At 40.8% G+C, this 22246-nt stretch overlaps 1 protein-coding gene across 6 annotated transcripts in view; it reads right to left on the reverse strand.

Moving 5' to 3' along the window:
- Nucleotides 1-22246, reverse strand: part of CLCN3 (chloride voltage-gated channel 3) — a 91590-nt gene that overhangs the window by 32678 nt on the left and 36666 nt on the right. For all 6 annotated transcript variants that reach the window (XM_045286879.1, XM_004696116.3, XM_004696118.3 and 3 more), the window contains 3 exons: nucleotides 6189-6346; nucleotides 4678-4777; nucleotides 2240-2427 (listed from right to left, as the gene is read on the reverse strand). In XM_045286879.1, coding sequence (XP_045142814.1) covers nucleotides 2240-2427; nucleotides 4678-4777; nucleotides 6189-6346 — 446 coding nt within the window. The remainder of the gene's footprint in view (nucleotides 1-2239; nucleotides 2428-4677; nucleotides 4778-6188; nucleotides 6347-22246) is intronic.

The raw sequence follows: 22246 nt of genomic DNA on the forward strand, positions 1-22246 counted from the left end.
ATCGTTTATATAATGACTGATAGAAAGGATTATTGGGAAGTATAAAAATAGAGAGCTGGTAAGCCCACTTTCCCTGAGTCATTAAAATCTAAATCCTTAAATGGGTTTAGGACACATCTGAAAAGAAGGCTTTGAAAAGATAAGCCCCACCTGGTGCTCTGAAGTCCTCAGGCTGTTTGTATTTGAAGTGTCTTACCTAAGGGGCTGTCGGTGACAGAATGAAGAAAACGGCTTTTTGAAGTTTGAATTCTAGTGTTTTTTTGTCAGAAGCTGGAAAAAATCTGGGACCATGAAGAAAACTCCTCTCTAGGACTGAACATTAAAGGAGGCCTGTGGGCAAGCTGAAATGCTTGCTAGGTGACCACCTGGATCCACTTGTTGAGTGGAAGCGGGAGAAAATCAGCAATAGAGAGATGGGTTGAGTCTGGCCACTGATACCCATGAACCTGGTTTACAGGAACTAGAAGAGAAGAGGAGAGGGGGTTGACTGGTCTGAAGTTCATGACCTAGCACAAGGGAGCTAAGCTTGTTGAGAATTTGTGATGAGCCCATGGTCTAATGGTGAGGCGACCAATGGACACCCTGGTGAAGCTAAGTGAGGCAGCCCATATTTAGGTGACCAGAATCTGACTAGATGAAGAGAAGATTTTTGAGCCTGTGAACTGGTGCATGTTGTTGCTGACTTTATGGGCTGCCTGTCCTGATTTGACTTTGCTTATGGATGCAGATTTCACAAGGTTCCAACTGGAATGAAGATTCTTCACATCAAAGAAGCTGAGTGTCTCCTCAGCGCTGGGTTGATGTAAGTGGGTAGTATAGAAATTGGATACCCAAAATGGGGCAGATAAAGGCATGAGTGTCTGGCTTACAGACTTTCATAGGTGCTGGAATATATTCATGGGATATTTTTGTTTTGTTCACTTACAAAATATTATGTTTAGATAAGTGTGGCACATATTGAATTATATGCATTTTAGTTTTATTCTGGTAGGTACAGATATGATTTTATTGTTGTTTGTTTGAATATTATATATGGTTAAAGAGTTATGTGCAAGTGTCAAATTGAGAAGGGGTGGTCTGTGGTAGTTACATAATCTGGTGTCAATTTGAGACTTGAAAGGATTAAGAGTGAAGGGGTGGAGTCTAGTCTGTCAATTGGGTCAGAGTCAATAGGGCCTCTGTGTGGGCAGGGGCTTCTCCTGAGGATTCTGGAAACTACTATAGTTACCTCCTTGGAAGCGGGAGACACACACTCTCTCTCGGCTCACTTCCTTGGAGACTCTCTACTGACAAGGTTCACTCCTTGCGAGCCATCCCTGAGGAAAAGCCAAAGAACCTACCCTAATACAGCCCTGGGGGCTGGAGAAGCCAGCACTGAGATGCTTACAATACCACTGGATTCATAAGACTTATCACCCACTGGCCTGTGATCTTCCTGCATTCGGCATCATTGCATGTGTTTCGTGAGTCTGAAGGGAACTTTATAGATGAGTATCAGACATATGGGCTAATATCAGACTTATGGACTTGATCTGGACTGGGCTGGGTTGTTTACTCAATGTTCAATTGTTCTTGTATATAAACCTCATTCTTATACACATATGCGTGTCTATGAATTTTGTTTCTCTAGTCAACCCAGGCTAACCCAAAAGGCAATTCAATTGGGTCAGGTGAGAAATAGCATACTGTTCATCTTAAAAGCAGATACATACATTCTGACAGTGTTCAAGTTCAGCAACGGCAATGACTTCATTACAGAACATTAAGAGTAGTAGAAGAATCATTCAAACGCCATAATGTCACAAAGAAAATGTAGTTTCTTCAAGGAAATGACACCTAAAGGGTCATTTTACAGAATTTTGGTAAGCCATACTTTCTTTTAATAATTCGATCGATCTTAGTGATTTCCATGTTAAAGTTTTAATAGCTTGGCTTCATATGGACATTTTTGGTTACACAGATCCTTTATTGTGTGACTTTCACTTCCTTTTTACCACAACTCACACGGAAAGAAAACCACATATTCTGATTCAGTACATGTGTATATTCCTGCATAGTTAACGCATAAGAAATCTTAAAACTGCTTCTTCATTGCGGCATGTATTTTTGCTTTCTTTCTTTAATGTAGATTGCAACCATCTAAATTGACATCATGATTCCCTAGCCCGTCTTATAAAACAAAATACTATTACACAATAGGTGGGTAATTCTATAATTAAATGAACTGGAGATGGCTTACCTCTGCTTGACCTATGATTAGTTCTGCCCATGTTTTCCACTGTGGACATTTATCCCTCTCTTCAAATGTCGTTTCATTAGATCCCCAACAGCACTGTTCATGGTTGTACCACAGCGCACTGAGGCAAATGCCCTCTTTTAGGTCAGTCATCCAATCAGCCGCGATGTCTATTAATCCGGCCAGTGCTCCTGTAAAAGCACACCGGAGCTAGTAAAATAAACTCCTCGAGTCTAGGGAAGGCTCCGTGAAGAAGTATCAAGAGATTGAGAGAAAGTATCATAAGGATATAAAGCATAATGGTTAGAGTTATAAACAGGTTTATAACATCAAATTAATTGTGATCCAACAAAAGTGTCTAAAAGATTATTTAAAACAATCTTCAAAAGACTTGCCGGAAGGTTCATAAATCTGATCATTGAAGTGAGGTCTTTATTAGTATGTTTCAACTCAAGAATTAATCAACAGATCAAAAAGGGTGTGAACCAACCAAACTTAATACCCTATAGAATTTACGAATTATAAAACTAATAGACTGGCAGTGTTTTCCTTAAATAGCAGGGGGGAAAAACATTATCTGACTCATAAACTATTAAAAAAGCACACACACTTATGATCAAAAGCTGGATTTTACTTACCATAAAAAGTATGTCAACTATTTAAGTACAACAAACCAAACCCCCTATCAAGTTGATTCCAAGTAATAGCAACCCTACAAGACAGAGGAGAACTATTCCTGTGGATTTCTGGGATAACGTATCTTTACTGGCGCAAAATTCCTCATCTTTCTCTTACAGCATGGCTGGTGGAATTGAACCGCTGACCTTGTGGTTAGCGGCTCAATGTGTAATCCACTGCACCACCAGGCCCCCTTAGCCAAGTACCCGGTAGCCACAATATCCTTGTCCTTGCCAATTAGAGTTATCATACTTCCTTCTGTTCTCCACACAAATGTTTATTTTTCTTCAAGTTCTTTTGGACATAATCTCCCACAATGGAATTAGAAAGTCATTAGAGCAGTCTTTAATTTTTGTTTGCAGATCTCCAATGCTATCTCTTGGAGTCTCACACGCATGGACTGTGAGCACTCTGTGCATACTGGTGGTTAAAGCTGCAGGCTCCTGAGCTGCTGCTGCCAGCGTCGGGTGCCAGCCAGTCAGCTCCCACGTTCGCGACCCCATGTACAACAGAATGGAATCTGCCGGCCCTGCACCACCCTCACAGCTGCTCTCATGTGGGAGCCCAGGGTGGCAGCCACTCTGTCCATCCATCTTGTCGAGCGCCTTCCTCGTTTCATCACCCTTCCACTTCACTAGACTGTCTGAATTCAAATCCTGGCTTGAACGCTCACTAACTGTATGGCTCCGAACAGGTTGCTTAACCTCTCTGTGCATCAGTCTCCCCAGCTGCCAACTGCTGATAAGAATGTCACCGGTGCCGTCGGGTTTGAGTGCATGGAAAGTTTTTTTAAGTTCTGGGTGCGCTGCAGATGAATTGTTGATCTGCTAACCGAAAGGTCAACAGTTTGAACCCACCGCCAGCCACAGAAGCAAGATGGGCCATCTGCATCGTGAAGTCGTGAGCCTTGGAAACCGTGGAGCAGTTCCACTGGCTATAGAGCGGGCTTGATGACGCTGAGTCCACTTTGGAAAGCTTTTAGAGCCGTGGTTCTCCACCTTCCTCCTGCCGCGACCCTTTCATACAGGTCCTCATGCGGGGGGACCCCCCCAATCATAACATTATTTTCGTTGCTACTTCATCACCGTCATTTTGCTACTGTTCTGAATCACAATATCTGATATGCAGGATGTATTTTCATTGTTACAAATTGAACATAATTAAAGCATAGTGATTAATCACAAAACAATATGTAATTATATACTGTGAAATATTTATGTGTTTTCCGGTGGTCTTAGGCAACCCCTGTGGAAGGTTCGTTCGACCCCCCCAAAGGGGTCGCGGCCCACAAATTGAGAACCACTATTTTAGAACAAACCAGAGCATGACACACAGTAAGCACTCAATAAATATTTATTACCTGTTAAGAGTCGAAATCAACTCCATGGCAATAGGTTTGGGTCTTTCTGGTATTATATTAAAACCAAAACATACTTTACGGATCATCAAGTGCATACCACTTCTTTGACAGATATAGAAAGTGAGCTCAATCAGACAGATCAATCCAGCTGGAAAGACACTGCAAGTGTCAAAGTCAACACGAGACCCAGAGCCTCCTGCCTCCATGGCTAATGCTTAAGGAACATTTTGCTAAAGTAAACAATTATTTTTTTACAGAATCCAGTATTACCTTTAATAACTGAGGCAACGAGAGAGAACTGTACTGTTATTCACAGTTCAGGCCTCTGATGGAAAAGGATTGCTTTAAAATTTTTCTTCAAAAATTAAATTAAATTCATTCATTCATTAACATTTTTCTTTACCTGATGCCAATCCTGTTAGTGTTACCACGAGCCATCCTGACCACGCATCATACAAACTTTTTGTCATTTCCCATGCTGATTCTTTCTTTTTGCTATTGATCTGAAATTAGAAATGTTTATGCTTTATTTTTCAAACTGTGAATGGAAACTACAATTCTAGAAGGGAATGTCTCCAAAATGCCAGACACAGGACAGTACTTGCTGAAAGAATGCTCACCGACAAGTGGTTACCCAGAGAGCTGCAGCTTTAACAAGAATTTCAGGACGTTTGACAGCAAGGGAAGTTTGACCTACGTTATTTTTAAATAAGTTAAACTCAACTAACTTTGGCAGATCCACACACACACACAGTTATATTCATAAAAATGAGACCGTGCGATGTGGGATGTTTGTTACTAGCTGGTCTACTAGTTCACAACAGTCTTTTAAAAGGTCACAATGAACGAATAACAGAAAGGACAAGGACAATAAATAAAGGCCCTGTACAAATTTAGGCCTGCAAATATGCATGTCTGCAGAGCCCCCACTGCACGGATCCGAGACTCCTGCCTCCATCCCTGTATAATGCAGAAGTAGCACGGCATCTTCTGCATACAGTAAAGGAGCTGAAGGGAGCTTTTATTTGCTTTCCAAATTTTACCTATTCAGAAAAAAGAAGAACCCTGCTCCTCTTAACAAGAATGCACTTCTAAACCTGTCCTAAATGGCCCAAATCACTTCTATTGTATTAGAGCTGTTGCTTTAAAAAGCCAGGAAACCAGTGCCTGAAGGTTTGTCCAGCAGGAGGGCTACAGCTGAGATTCAATAACCTGGTCTGTTTCAAGCATCTAAACCATAAGGCTCCATTAAAAAGGTTACACTTCAAGTTGAATGATACTATAAGCAACCAAACATAGTTCACCATTCTTTAGGAACAAAGATTATTTCTCAAAAAATTAATCACAAACCAATAGAGCCTATTCTCAAGAAGTACCTAAGATAATATGTCACTTTGAAACTGAGCCATTGTGGTTATCTTTACGTCACTGCTTGAACAGCATCAGAGAAAGGTATTTACAGACCCATCTTGATACTCACTGTATGCCAAATGCACACATGTGTCTGTGAAAGAACAGAAATGACCTAAATGTTCACAGACATAGTACTGGGTGAATAAATTATAGTACATTTACATAATATATTTTACAATCACTAAAAAAGAGTAAGTAAGAGGTAATACTATATGAGAAAAAAAAGCAAAGTTAACAAAATATGCTACCCTTTATATAAACTAGAAAAGAATATAAATATACCATGATTCTTCAGAAAGTTCATGAAAAATTGAAATGAAAAGATAATGGAATCATTCTACAAACTTTTTGAAGACCCCATATAGTTACATAAGAAATACAAAAGCTTAATTAAATTTACTGTGTAACATATATTTTGGTGGCCGGAATCACTGGCAGAAATAGATCATCAAATGATCTGATTATGTACTGTATTAAAAATAAATCAGTGAAAATACGTACCCGTCGATGCCTCTCTCTGTCTTTACACTTCTCTCGTACCCAGTCAATCGTGTGGAAATCATCGTAGGTACCAACACCTGGAATTGGTTCATCCAAAAGATCCAGTAAATGTGTAGAACTGTTGATGCTCCCTCCGTTTGTCATTGTGTAATGAGTGCCTACCGAGCAAAATCAACAGATTGTTAAGAACGCCTTATAAAAACCATGGCTGGCAAGATAACCATCCTAGAAGTTCATTGGTAACAAACAAAAACACAAGCTCGCTGCCACTGAATTGATGGCAACTCATAGGGACCCTACAGGGCAGGACAGAACGGCCCTTGGGAATGTCCACAACACTTAGGAGAGTAGAAGCTTCATCTTCTTCCACAGAGCAGCTGGTGGTTTCCACTCTGACCTTGCAGATGGCAGCCCTGCAGGGAACCACGGTGCCACCAGGGCTCCTTCCTTGGCAAATCATACAGAGATAGCACTATTCTTCACTATACAGAAGAACATGGAAATGAGACAAAAATTATGCCATGTCCTTAATTTTAAAGTCATACTGACAACAAACCTAAATTGTCATTTATGCCCCAGCAAAAGAGAACTTGACTTATGATTTATTATTCAGAAGAGGAAGTTGTTCTTAGATGCCATCAAGTTGGTTCTGATTAATAGAACACGAACAACAGATACTTGCGATGTGTGAGCCCACTGTTGCAGCCACTGCGTCAATCCATCCAGTCTTCCTCTTTTTCACTGCCCTTCTACTTTACTAAGCATGATCATCTTTCCAAAACTGGTCCCTCCTGATGTCTGAGACATATTCAATTAACATAGTCCTTCTAACCATAATCCCTTAAGTGGGGTATTACAAATTCTAGCTTCTAAACCTATAGTTGTAACCCCTCCTAGGAGGGAGTTTTCTGTTACAGTAATGGGCAGGATTAAGGTAGGATGTATTCTGAGTCTCCATTATGAACCAATTCATCACCATTGTTTCCCTGGAGATAAAAGTCCTGCTGAAAGACAAAAACCACACCTCTCTCAAGGCCATTCCTTTGTATAGAAGAGCCATCTTGGAAGCAGAAATAGAAACCCCAGCACCATCAAGGAAGATGAGCCACAGGGGGAGACCATTAGAGATCTCTGTCTGAAGTGGCAGAGGCCCAGACCACAGGCAACAGAGTTCTGCGGCACGGGGGCAAGGGTCAGAGAGCAGCTGAGAGTTATGAGATTGTGAAGCCTTCCTGGATCATGGAGGCAGAGGCCAAGGAGAATCACATGGCTGAGAGGCTAAGAACTAGAGAAAAACCTGGCTGCTGGCTGAGAAAAGGAGCTGCTGTGGACCAAGGAGAAGAAGATCCTTACTGTTCATTAATCCTGACTTGTGGTCACCTATTATCTTCCCTAATAAAACCCCTTAACCGTGAGTATTACCTGTGAGTTCTGTGTGGCCAGTGCAGTAAATGATAGAACCCAGGATGGATGCAGTGTGTCATGGAAGGTACAGAATAGGGTAAAGAAGATTGAAAGGTAAGGACCTGCCTGGTGTCTGCCTTGTCGCAATTCTCCTCCCTTGTGCATCCAGAGAGGTCAGCTTCGGTCTCCATGATGTTTTTACACAATGTCCAAAGTACATGAGACGAAATATCATCATCCTTGCTTCTAAGTAGCACTCCAGTTATATTTCTTCCAAGACAGATTGTGTCTTTCTGGCAGCCCAGGATATATTTAGTATTCTACACCAGTATAATAATTCAAATGCACTAATTCTTCCTCCGCTTTCAGTATCCAGCCCTCCCAAACATATAGCGCAATTGAAAATGCCATGGCTTGGGTCAAGTCCATTAGTCCTCACAGTGACATCTTGACTCTTTATCAGCATTGAAGAAGTCTTCTGCAGCACATCTGTACCATGTGATACATTGTTTGATTTTTTTTTAAATCATTTTATTGAAAGCTCTTACAGTGCTTATTACAATCCATACATCAATTGTATCAGGCATATTTGTACCTATGTTGCTATCAATCTTTTCTAGACAGTTACTTTCTATTGAGTCCTTGGTATCAGCTCCTCTTTTTCCCCCTCCCTCGCCCCACCCTCGTGACCCCTTGATAGATTATACATTATTATTTTCATGTCTCACCGACCACTGTCTCCCTCCCCTGGAGGTATGTGTGCATTGTTTGATATTTTTAACTTTTGATCCTGTGGCATTAATTATGTATCCATGTAAAATGAAATCCTTGGTAATTTCAATATTTTCTCCATTTATCATGACAATGTCTATTGATCCAGTTGTGAGGACTTCGGATTTCTTTACATTGAGTTCTAATGTACACTGAAATTTATAGTTTTTGGTCTTCATCAAAGTAAATGAATCAAGTTCTCTCTGCTTTCAGCAAGCAAGACTATATCATCTGACAATTGCAGGTTGTTAATGAACCTTACCCCAATCCTGATAACATTCTTCTTCATATGGTCCAGCTTCTCAAATTATTTGCTCAGTGTGCAGATTAAATAATTAATGGTATAAGAAGACATCCATGACACATACTTTTCCTGAATCTAAACCATACAGGATCTGTACAAAGGATTGCTTCTTGATCTATGCTGGTTCTACATGAGCAGAAAGAAGTGTTCTGAAATTCCTATTCTTTGCAATATTATCCATAGTTTATTACAATCCGCACAGCTTAGTGACTCTGCATAGTTGATCAAACACAGGTAACTATCTTTCTGATATCCTCTGTTCTCAGCCTAATTCCACCTGACATCAGCAATGACGTGCGTCATTCCACGTCCTCTTCTGAATGGGGCTTGAATTTCTGGCAGGCCCCTGCCAGTGCACTACCACCCCCACTGTGAGTCAGCACAGACTTGACAGCACCTGACAGCGGTAGCAACAATTTATTAGAGTCTTAAGATACTAGTGTGATAGCTGCTTTGTTTAATTCTATAGTCAAACAGATTTAAAGGATGTATTAGGAACAGCATTAAAAAAATAGCTTTAGAAAGGCTTTTAAACATTGGGGGGGGAAAACGATCAATCCAACACATAAAGAGAAGTGCAAATAGAACTCATGACATAATTTTTTATCAAATTGATAAAGACACAGTTTACTAATGCAATGAGTTAGCAAGGTCATAGAGAAGGAAATCCTCTCACAAAATTTGAAGTACAGACAGATTTGACCATATGGAAGGACAATTTGACAAAAGCTTCATAAATTTAAAATAAGCAGAAAACCTCTAACCTATCAAATCCTCTGTAGACATTTTCCCCTGAAATAATAATTGCACAAATCCATAATAATCTGTATAAAATTTAAAACTGTAGTCTCGTTCTCAATAGCCAAAGAGGAGGTCAACTTCAAAGTATTGATATAGAAAAATTTTTTAATTAAAACATGAGTAGAACACTGGATAAAATAGGCAGTCACTTGTGTATAAAGGAGCCCTCGTGCTTCCATGGTTAAGCACTTGGCTGCTAACCAAAAGGTCGGTGGTTCAAACCCACCTGTTCCACAGAAGCAAAGGGTTTCATGGCAGTATGCTTCTTCAAGGATTCTCACTGCCATCATGTGGTCGCTGACTCACAGTGACCCTACAGGACAGGGTAGAACTGCCCCTCGGATTCTCAAGACGGTAACTGTCAATGAGAGTAGAAAGCCCTGTCTTTCTCCCACGGAGTGGCTGCTGGTTTTGAACTGCAGCAGATCTTGTGGCTTGCAACCCAACAGGTAGACACGACGCCCCCAGCCTTAGAAAGTCTACTCTAAGGCAGGTTTACTCTGTCCTACAGTCAAAATCAACTCAACAGCAATGGATTTTCATAAAAAGGAGGAGGAATACACTCACCCATAAAGTATATATAAAATATCAAGAAAGATACACGACGAAGATGCCGACAATGGGGGCTTAAGTCAGAAATGGAAGATTTATTTAATATGGTATAGCTAATGTATACTTTTTATTGTTACTTATTCTACCATCTGCATATATCATTTAGAAATGAAAGCTTAACTTTTCATTATAAGAATGGGTACAATTATAGGCTGTATAATAATTATAATTAATGTGTTCTTAATACTCAAAGGCAGAGAATTATAAATTCAATCTTCCAGTGTATATTAGTAATAATCTAGCCAAAGCTTCACTTCTCATGTGAAAATAAGAAATGTCTCATTATTTCACAGTTCTAGTATTAATATGACATGTAAAGATACTTTGTTAAGCTCAATAAGTAGAAATGTTAGTTGAAGTTTAATTCTAACTTAAGCCTACTCATACAAAGACAAAGCCTCTCTTTGGCCCAGCATTCAACACTGTCACATCAGCTCTGTTCTGCATCATCCAAGCAGATGTATCAACTCCAGAAGATTCAACTGGACACCCACGATCACTAACTTCCTCCAGATTCTGAAACCCCCTCCCTCTCACAACAGCAAGGCCATGAGCTCTGGTTTCTGTATGGTGTTAATGAAGCCCATGAAAGCCAACTAGAATTAGAGATAGCAAAACATCTGTTCTACACTCACAGAGCGTATCTAGAAAAAGGAAGTAAAAGGAAGCTTGCCATTTTTGAAAATCATTTTTTATTGTGTTATTTTTCCTCACTCTGATATGTGCACAAATGCTTTATATTGTTTCACCACTCAAGTATAGTCAGACAAACTGAAATCTGATAGAAAGGACCAAAAAAAGTTATGGAAATAGAGCAATGCTACTAAGACCGACTACACACTAAGTCTTTTACATGTACTACCATATTGATTTTCAAACCAATTTGGGAGAAGAAATCATGTTTTATCAGAACTGAGAATGAGGTGTGCCATATGCTTAAGAGTTACTTAGACATTCTTCTGACAAAATACTGTATTTTAATCGATAGGTTTACCCCATAAGCAGTTTGTATACTGAGCTTACTGTATTGGAACCTAATAGGAACATGCCGATGGAAATAATGTACCCGTATTGCTATGTGATAAACAAAAGCATATCATTGCCAATGTGCTCACACTATAAAGCAGGGGTCCGAAAACACTTCTATAAAGAATCAGAGAATCAATATTTTAAGATTTGTTTGGAAGCCATATATGATAATACTCAACTGTTGACATCGTAGTAGAAAAGCAATCAAAGATAACATGCAAATACATGGGTATTGTTGTGTCCAATAAAACTTTATTTACAAACCAAACAAAGGGCAGGATTTGGCACGTGATCCATATTCGTCAACCCTTGATGTGGTCTATGGCACAATTTAACTCAAATAAAGGCATTTATTAAGAATTTTCTATTTAAACGACATTTGGAGGTAGTGTAGAATATATAAAATAAAAATATTATCCATAATTTCAAGGTGCTTAAAGCCTGAGATCAAAGCAAGTACATGTAGAACACAAAACAGAAAGAAAGAAAAATCAAATGTATAGAAAAAGTTGCAGTCCAATCTTCAAAGAGAAAGACTTTTGAGATAGGTCTTAAAGAAAACAGGGATTCATAAAGATATAAATTGTAGAGGTATGAAGAAGTAGGTATTCTGGGCAAAAGAGAAGAGAATTTGCCAAGACCAGAAATTAAACTCTAATGACGTGGTAAAGCGAAATTACTTTGTACCGCTTTTCTATCCATAGTCTTTCTAACGCCCACCAAATGACGGGGTGAGACTATATAAATCGGGTGTGTGAACTCTAATAGAAGGGATTGGTCAGTTCTGCAGGACTCCTGGGCATAAAAGAAGTCATTTAAGTAGGAATCTCACCACCAGCCAGAAAGAAGAACCAGAAGTGAAGCTGCATCCGAGATCCCCGAGTGCGGAGGTGGCAAAGAAGCAGTGGCCGACCATGATTAGAGTGGCAGCGCTGAAACCTAAGACAAGGGGTTGGGCTTCCCAGCCCACAGAATGAGTGCCTTTGGATGGGAGTCTGGCACTACAGGCGCTTTGGAACACCCAAACCTTATGAAAAAGGGACCATGTGGCAGAGAGGCAGAGAACCTGAAGGAGACAGGGCTGCTGAGAAGAGGCACTGTGTACAAAAGAACTGTATCCTTAATGTTCCGTGATATGCTTGCCAGTTAGCCTGATTAGCAATGGCATCTAGAGCAACAGCATCTGGGGAACACACAGAGCAGGCAATACCGGAAGCAGAGCAGAGTCAGAACACAGCAGTCAAAATCAACAGTGTCAGGATGGGAATAACAGCACGAAATCCATTGTCACAGAGTCAATTCTGACACACAGTCGCCCTGTAAGACAAGGTAGAACTACCTCACCGCATTTCCAAGCCTGGCTCATTTTTCTCCCATGGGGTTACTGGTAGGCTCAAATCACGGATCTTCGGTTGGCAGCTAGCTACACGAGCAAGCACTGTATCACCGAGGTTCCCCAAGTCTGGGGAATCCAGTGCAATGTATATTTTAAAACCCAGTTCCAATATTGAAGTTCTATAAAACTATTTTAGACATGCTGCTGTTGTTGGCTTCCATCAAATCAGCCCCCATTCAGCAACTCCATGAAAAGGCAAACAAGCACTGGCACAGTTCTTTATCATTCCCATGGTTGGTTTCTGATCAGACCATTGTGATTCACGGGGTTTTCAGAAACAGGTCACTAGGCCTTTCTTCCCAGTCTACGTAAGGCTGGATGTGCCACTGAAACCTGTCAGCATCACAGAAACACACATGCCTCCAACGTCACGTGAGCGTGCTGGCCCAAAACCGAACTTGGGTCTCCAGTATAAAGGGTAAGGAGAATTCTACCACTGAGCCACTGATGTCTCCTATAGTCAAACTTTCAGCTCCTCTGTATGCGGTTGCTGAATAACAGTTAAAACGTGTAAAGTACTGATTTTGTATTTTGTAAATATTTTCTAAAAAAATAATATTAGGTAGGTTCATATATATGGACTAAAAATAATGAGATTCGAATATAAGTTTCACGATGAAAATTACTTCCATAATAAACACACTATATGTTAACAGCTACTGGAATAAACTGTGAAAATAAAGAAATTCATTACTAATGAAGTTAACCATTGTACAAGTGAAAAGAACAATAGAACTCAAGACCCAGATTCCACATATAATTATCTTATCTTTGAATAAATCTATAGATTAAGGAAATATATAATTTTAATGAAAATATAAATAACCATCTAATGTAGACTAATAAGGAGTGACACTATACCCGTGTTTAAAGTGCCACTCTATAAATGAGACACAAGAGACCTGTCTTATTCTACGGCTCCCCAAGAATGAAGTAAAATTTCTAGACTACTCTTTTTTTTCATATCATTTCATTGGGGACTCTTACAGCTCTTATCACAATCCATACATCCATCCATTATGTCAAGGACATTTGTACATATGTTGCCATCATCGTTTTCAAAACATTTTTTTTCTACTTAAGCCCTTGGTATCAGTTCATTTTTTTCTCCCGCTCCCCCACCCTCCCTCATAAGCCCTTGATAATTTCTAAATTATAATGTTTTTATGTCTAGACTACTTTTGTAGGCTTTCAGATTGCTTCAGTGGATTCATTATTTTTATTTGCACAGAAAGAAGTAATCATAAAGGCAGTCTCTTCACAAAACTATTATTCGGCAAAGTCAAAATCTGAACCTTCCCCAACTACTACAGATACCCTCTACGTAGACGACAGCAGAGGTCACACTGAGTCAATTAGGGGGCGCCCAACATTCTGATGTTGCTGGAACGGTGATTTCAACTCCTAACGACCCCGTGCACACAGAAGGAAACACTGCTCCTGCACCAGCCTCACAACTGTCCCCGTGGTCGAGCAGACACTGAGTCAGTCCATCTCCTGGAGGGGCTTCCTCTCTTTGGCTGCCCCTCTTCTTTACCAAGCATGACATCCTTCTCCAGCGCATGGTCTCTCCTGGCAGCATCTCTGAAGTCAGTCAGTCTCACCATCCTTGCCTGTAAGGAGCGCTCAGGTAGATGTACTTCTTCCAAGGCAGATTTTTTTCCCCCTTTTGGCAGTCTGTGATTCCTTCAATATTCTTCACCAGCACCACAATTCAAACACTGATTTTTCTTGTCTAATTTTATCATTATTAAGATGCTGATTGACTAAGCTATACTGTAGACATAAATTCTGTTTCTTAATAATTCAAAGCGGCGGTAAAAATAAGACATTACTATCTCATTGCCATCGAGTCAATTCGGACTCACAGGGCCCCTAAAGGACACACTAGAACTGGGTTTCCAAGACCGTAACTCTTTACAGAGCAGAAAGCTTCAGCTTTCTCCCGAGACGTTCATATAGAAAGACCTAATTTTTAAACAATGCAATGAATTGAGTGGTATTTTTTTAAATGTATTGGGGTATAATAAGCCCTCAGCTACCATCAAAAAGGCTGACAGTTCGCACAGACCAGTGACTCTGAGGAAGAAAGATGTGGCCCTCTGCTCCCAGACAGACTCCAGACTAGAGGACCAGACGCTGTCACAGGAGGCTGACTCAGCCCTACACAACCACAAGAAAACATTGCACAAGTTAACCTGCATCTATTTGCTTCTCTAACGTAGGACAGATGTTTCTCTGAGCTCACTAGCTAATCCACTTGAATGTTTCCCTTTGAAAGGTGTGAAACTTCTAAAAGGAATAGCAGTAGTATATTCATTTTAGAGTTTTGGCAGAAGTATTCCAGGAATAAATAATTTATCTCGCTTGGCCAAAGATCTGAAGGTCCAATTCCTGCACTGGCTCATGTTCATGTACCTGACACACATTCTAAACCTTTCACGTCCCCCAGTTCTTTCTTCCTCCCTTTGTTCTCATTCTACTGTTACATCCACTTTGTGCGAAATGAACTGAAAGACCAGAACTTTCACTAAGAAAATATGTCTGAGGAATAAATACAATAGGGGTATTTATAAAATCTTGACAAATATGGGAATCTCTGACTCTCCGAATCATAATATTAAAACTGACAGCTGATAAAAAATGTTTTGATGAAAGAAAGGAGAGCCTCTTATGGCCTGGTGACAGGATAGATAGTAAACACTTCTGTGGTAGCCTGGCCAAGTGTTTAAACAGAATCTTACATAAGGTGGGGGGGGGGGGAAGGGGGGGGGCTAGAAAACAAAATAAACAGATATAATTCTGCAAAATTATTAACTTGTATTCTGGTGGCACAGTGGTTATGCATTGGGCTGCTAGCCTCAAAATTGATTCAAAATCATCAGCCACTCTGCGGGACAAAGACTAGGCTTTCTACTCCCATGAAACATTAGTCAAGACATGAAAAAAAAATTTATAAATTATCAAGGGTTCACAAGGGAGGGAGGGGGTGAGAAATGAGCTGATACCAAGGGCTCAAGTAGAAAGAAAATGTTTTGAAAAAAGATGGTGACATATGTACAAAGATGCTTGACAAAATGGATGGATGGATGGATTGTGATAAGAAGTGTCGGAGCCCCCAATAAAATGATTTAAAAAAACATTACAGTCTCAGAAACCACGAGGGTAATTAGACCCTGACCTATGGGGTGGCTATAGTCATAATCAATCTGATGGCAGTGAGTTTGGTTTTTTAAAATTTATTCTTAAGAAGTATCAAGGTCATGAAAGATAAAAGACTGATATGGAAACTGCTTTATATTAAAGGAAACCAGAGAGACAAAACAGATCGTGTATTTCTGGATTAGGTCTTGGGCCAGGGGGGAAATGTTTTGGCTTTTTTTCTTTTGTACTAAAAGACCTTAGTAGGAAATTTTATAAACAATTTGTAAAATTAGCTAATAGTAGTACTGTATCAATGCCAATTTCCTGATTTGAAACCCCGTCTTGTGATTATAAAGTCAGAGTAAGTGGCAATGAGTTTCTGTGGTTATGTATGGTCATGTATGTATGCATATTTAAGCATACACACACATTCAATATTTATCTGCACCTTACTCTTACATCATTTAGGGGGGAAACAATGTGCTATCCATATAGTCCACAGACACACACAGAGAAGAGGGTAAGAAAACAGTGTTCAGCCTGGTTAGACCAGAGGATGCGCGGCAGTGCAGGTGGGAACTGGAAGGACAGGGAATCTAGGTCAGATGAAACCCTCCGGACCAGCGGTGAGCATGGAGATACCAGGAGAGAATGGGGAGTAGAAGGAGAGAATCGATTACAAGGATCTACATATAACTCTCTCTCTGGGGGATGGGCAACAGAAGGGTGGGTGAAGGGAGATGCTGGGCAGTATGAGATAAGATAAAATAATAACTTATAAATTATTAAGGGTTCATTCATGAGGGAGGGGGAAGCAGGAAGGGCTGGGGAGGGGAAAAAGGAAAATGAGGAGCTGATTCCAGGAAGACAAATTTTGAGAATGATGAGGGCAACAAATGTATACGTGTGTTTTACACAATTGATGTATGTATGGATTGTGATAAGAGTTGTATGAGCCCCAATAAAATGATTTTTTTAAAGTGTTCAAATAGTGTTACTAGGGTTCTAGATCATACCTACAAGGGTTTATTTACTCCAACAGAATGCGTTTAAGCAGATCTCTCTGCTCTGGGGATGGCTTCTAACAAGTTGTCTCCACAGTACACATCCTGGTCTCATTAGGATGTCTTCCAATAAAACAAAGTCCAACCAAGTAATGGCTTCCAAGGAGATCTGCTGGGCCAGTTCAACTCGGTGCAGAGAGGTCAGCTCAGAGGTATTGAGACTCTTTCCAGGCTCCGAGTAGATAATCTTGACAGGTGTTCTTCAAAGGCCCAAAGAACTCAAAGGGCATTATTATGAATAAGTTTTAGGAAAATTTTAAACTGCCTTGGTAAGAAAAAAGGTCCGGAAAATTGTACCAATTTTTTTCCATCATGACATAGCACCTACTCACTCTTCAAAGTGAGAATGTTTACTTCCTCCACTCTTCAGCCCTGATCTTGCCCCTTCAAATGTTTTTTGTTCCCCAAACTGAAAGAACATTTAAAATGAACATAACCTGAGTTCTTGGAGGAGGCCAAAATAGTCATTTTTGACACAGTATAAATCAAAAGGCACAGATTTCTTCAAGGATGGGTTAAAGAAATGGAAACAACAGCATCAGCAGTGTATAAACCTGGATAGAGGATGAGTCAAGAAACAACAGCTTCATATATTGATATAAACCAAAGCACTCACTGCTTTTGCACCAATTCTGACTCACAGTGGCCCTCCGGGGTGGAGCAGAACTGCCTCTTTGGGTTTCTATGTTAGGCTGGGTTCTCCACAGAAACAAAACCAGTAAGACTCGTATGTGTTACAGAGAGAAAGATATTTACACCAAGAAATGGCTTCCACGGTGTGAGAAATAGGAAAGTCCAGTCTGGTTCAAGTCCGACTTCTCCTGACCCGTGGAAGTTGATGAACAGGAAGCAACAGGACGAAGGAACTAGACCAGGATAATAAGGCAGAGACAACAGGGGGCACAGGCTAGTGGATGCAGAGGTCCAAAGTTGGCCGAATGAACCCACCGTCCGTAGTGTTCTGACAGCTCCTGAACTGGCAGGCGAGGCAACAGGAGATGGAAGGATCACATGTAAGATCCAGCTCCGGCAGAAGGTGAAGAAGGGTCAAACAGGACGTGCCTCTTCGTTGGCCTCTCCCTCTTACACCAAAGGCTTACTCAAGGAGTTGTCCTCAGGCTGTGACTGGATAGATGGGTTTGACTCCGCCCCTAGCCAAGAGTGTCTAATTGGCATAATGCTAAACCATCGCAGTTTTTCAAGATGGGAATCTTTAAAGGAGCAGAAAGTCTGTATTTCTTTCTTGGAGTGGCCGGTGGGCCAAGTTGCTGGCCATCCTGGTTAAGTGAGTTGTAACCCACGATGTCACCAGGACTCCTTTAACATTTTGATGGTTCTGTTCTTTTTCAAAGGGTTTTGTGACTTTGTAGCAATACTTTTACACTTTTATGGGAAACAGAAGGATTTCTCCCAAGTTGTCTCCCCCAAATACATGCCAGACTTAGCTGCTTGAGAATGACTGTACACTTGGAGGTCACCAGGAGTGGATTGGGGGTCATTCTCCCTGAGAGTTATCAGCTGTCTAGACCAAGCAGACACCACTGTTTATCCCACAACAAGTAGGGCCCACTCCCTTCTGATAAGGATAGTAGTTGTCTGTTTCCTTGTATGAGACACCAGAGGTCAAACCCGCCCAAGGATGACCAAGGTTAGGCTGCCATCATGAATCTAGGGTCCGCCCATCTTGTCACTTGTATACCCCTAGACTTTCCCATTCCTATGGGCACACCCCTAGCTCATCCCCTTCCTGTTACACTTATGCCTATTGTACTGCCCCTTCCTGTGACATGTGATTTTGTAATCATGTCCCCCTAAAGTGATAAAATGGGTGGTTAGCAATAAAGAAAAGAAGCTCTCTCCGGAGCCCGGGAAGCTCTCCCCGGCTCCTGGGGGCTGGAGGCTCTCCCCGATTCCTGGGGCCCTCTCTGGCTCTCGGGCCAGGGGAGGCTCCCCAGATCTCGGTCCCGAGGCTGCTCCTGCTCTTGTGGCCAGGTTCCCCCCACGAGGACCATCAAGCGGGGCTGAGGTGGGCAATGCTACCATGAATTGTGTCTGACTCCATTTATTCCAATCTCTCCTCTAACTCTCATGCTCTCTATGACTTTACTATAATTCTTACTTATTATCCCTGTACAATTGTGCCTACCGGACCTGTGATGATTTGTGGGGGACCCCCCTCTCCCCTTTAACCCCATACACTTTGGGTGTGAGAGTGAAAGAGACAGACAGAGACCACTAGAGACAGAGACGATTCCCTTAGTCCCATGTAAAGTTGTATATTACACATTTTGACTCAGGAATTTACTACCCTTGTGATAGGAGATGTTGTGAAAGGGTGTTGGACTATATACGTCATATATTGCCCATAATTAACCTGTACTTTTCTTCCTGAGAGCCTGTCTCTTTTTAACCCTTTTCCTCCCAGGAAGTCATCACAGCAAGCGAGTATTGGTTATGACCAGATGTGGTCCCCCAAACATGCAGGGAAAGAAGAGTCAAATCTTCAGGTCCCCCCTGAACAAAAATACTTTGGTCAAGGAACCTCTGGACACACATCACCATACCAACTTGGAAGACATCTAAACCTGAGAGGTCTGATAAGCCATATACTAGAAAGAACCATAACCATACTTTAATACATAATCCCCATGTTTAGTGGTGTACATGTGTAAAGCTGTAAATCCCTTTTTTTTCCGAGCTTACCTTGGCAACTTGCTCCTTGCTTGATCAACCAGAGTAGGCTTTCTTTCCCCTTTGACCTTCATCCAGTCTCTGTCTTTGTTTCACACCAGTCCTGAGCAACACCTGTGTTGGTAAATGTATGTACGTACATATGTATGTATGCATGCATGCATGCATGCATGCATGTAATATTTCAATAATTTCTAGTTCTCTAGGGTCACCTTTCTGTGGAATACGTACAAAAGTGGCTCTCTTCCAGTCGGTTGGCCATAAAGCTGTCTTCCATATTTCCTAGCATAGACAAGTGAGTTCGGTGTTTCATCAGCTTGTTAAAAACATTTCCATTGGTAAGCTGTCAATTCCTGGGGTCTTGTTTTTTCCTAATGCCTCATTGCAGCCTGGCCTTCTTTCTTTAGCGCAATTATTGATCATATGCTATTTCATGAAATGGTTGAATTTCATTATGATACTTTAAGCCAATGGTTCTCAACCTTCCTAATGACGTGACCCTTAGTGAGTGACATAGTGACGTGACTATAGTTCATGTTGTGGTGACCCCCAGCCATAAAATTATTTTGATTGCTACTTCATAACTTTAATTTTGCTACTGTTATGAATCAGGCGACCCCTGTGGAAGGGTCGTTCGACCTCCAAAGGGGTCACGACCCACAGGTTGAGAACTGCTGCATTAAGCTGTCTTCTCAAGCTGCCCTTTGAAATTTCCGTTCAGTAAATTGAGTTCAGCTGTGGGGATAAAGCTGTTTACTCCTTTAGCAAACAGGACCACCACCTTCCACGGTTCGTGGCCCATGGGAGAATGCTGATGGCTCAGCCATGGGAGCTGATGGAGCAATCAATGGCTGGCCTATCTCTCCGCCTGAGATAAACTGACACTTGCCTCCTGTTCCCCGACTAAAGCTGCAGAGGCAGCAGTCTGCAAACTTATCAGTTACTTCATGTTCCCAGCCTTTTCCTCCCCTCACATCTATGAATAACTAGGCTGCTGTGTTAATGCTTCTTTGTAAACCTTCAAATTATGAACTGTCCCTTGATGTAATCCTGTCATGTGTTGCAGGCTGCATACACGGAATGTATTTAAGCCTGCCGCTAATAAAGGTCGGGGTCCTAGAGTGTCTACACTGCAAGGACCCTCATGTTCTAACTTTGGCTATCCCTTTTATATATAAATTTGCTCCTGCAGATTGTGCCCTCTTGAACCTGTATGTAATGTAAGATCAGAGCTGGTCTCTACATTATCTTACATTCATCATTTATTCCATTTGCCTTAGCTACTCTATGATTAAATGCCAGCTTAAAAGATTCTTCTGACATCCACTTTGGTCTTTCCATTTTTGTCCTTTTCAATGATCTTTAGTTTACTTCATCTATTAGTCTTCAAATCTTACTTGCCTATGATAACATTAAGTTTACTTGAATCATTAATATCATATCCAAGTAAAATTTTTCTGACGATCATTCAGCAAAGGTTGCAGCAGTACATCAACAAGGACCTGACAGAAATTACCAGATTCAGCAGAGGACATGGCACAGGGGATATCAATGCTGAAATCAAATGGATCTTGGCTGAAAGCAGAAAATGCCAGACAGATGTTTACTTGGGTTTTACTGGTTATGCAAAGGTGGTCTACTGCATGGATTATACCCAACTGTGGATAGCATTGAGAAGAATGAGAATTCCAGAAACCACACTGTGATCACGGGGACCCTGTACATAGACCCAGAGGCAGTTGTTCAGACAGAACAAGGGAATCCTGCCTGGTTTAAAATCAGGAAAGGTATGTGTCGGGATTGTATCCTCTCACTATACTCATTCAATCTGTATGCTAAGCAAATCATCAGAAACAATGGATTATATGAAGAAATGGCATCAGGATTGGAGGAAGGCTTATTAAAAACCTGCAATATGCAGATGACACAACCTTGCTTGCTGAAGTGAGGACTTGAAGCACGTGCTGAGAAGATCAAGGACTGCAGCCTTCAATATGGATTATAACTCAATGTAAGGAGGACCAAAATCCGCAGGACTGGACCAATAGGTAACATCATAATAATAAATAAGAAAGTGACTGAAGTTGTCAAGAATTTCACCTTGCTTGGATCCATAATCAATGCTCATGGAAGCAGTAGCCAAGAAATCAGATAGCACATTGCATTAGGCACAAATCCTCTTTAAAGTGTTAAAAAGGCTATTATTTTGAAGACTAAAGTGTACCTGACCAAAGCCATGGTCTGTTCAATCGCCTCAGGTGCATATGAAAGCTGGACAGACATCGAAGATGAAATGACACACTTGAATTAGAGTGCTGACGACGATGGTGAAAGTACCATAAACAGACAAAAGAACCAGTAAGTCTGTCTTGGAAGAAATACAAGCTGAGATGCTCCTTAGAAGCAAGGAGCTTACAAACTTGGTCTCACATCCTTTGGACATGTTATCAGGAAAGACCAGTCACTGGAGAAGGGCTTTAAGCTTGGTAAAGTAGAGGGACAGTGAAAAAGAGGACGACCTTCGACAAGACAGAATGAATGGCACCGTGGCTGCAACAATGGGCTCAAAGATAAGAACAATTATAAGGATGACACAGGACCAGGAAGTGTTTCCTTCTGTTGAACAAAGGGTCACTATTAGTCTAAACAGATCAATGGTACTTAACAACACACACACACATATATGAAACTATATATATATATATATATATATATATATATATATATGATCAAGGAAAATAAACAAATTTGTAGAATATTAATCTGGAGAATTTAAATCGGATATATGGGAGTTTTGTAACTATTTTTCAATTTATATATCTCTGAAATTACTTTTTAATGT

This window comes from Echinops telfairi, unplaced genomic scaffold (genome assembly GCF_000313985.2).
Source record: "Echinops telfairi isolate 266 unplaced genomic scaffold, ASM31398v2 ScPeMD7_9;HRSCAF=40, whole genome shotgun sequence".
Lineage (NCBI taxonomy): Eukaryota > Metazoa > Chordata > Mammalia > Afrosoricida > Tenrecidae > Echinops > Echinops telfairi.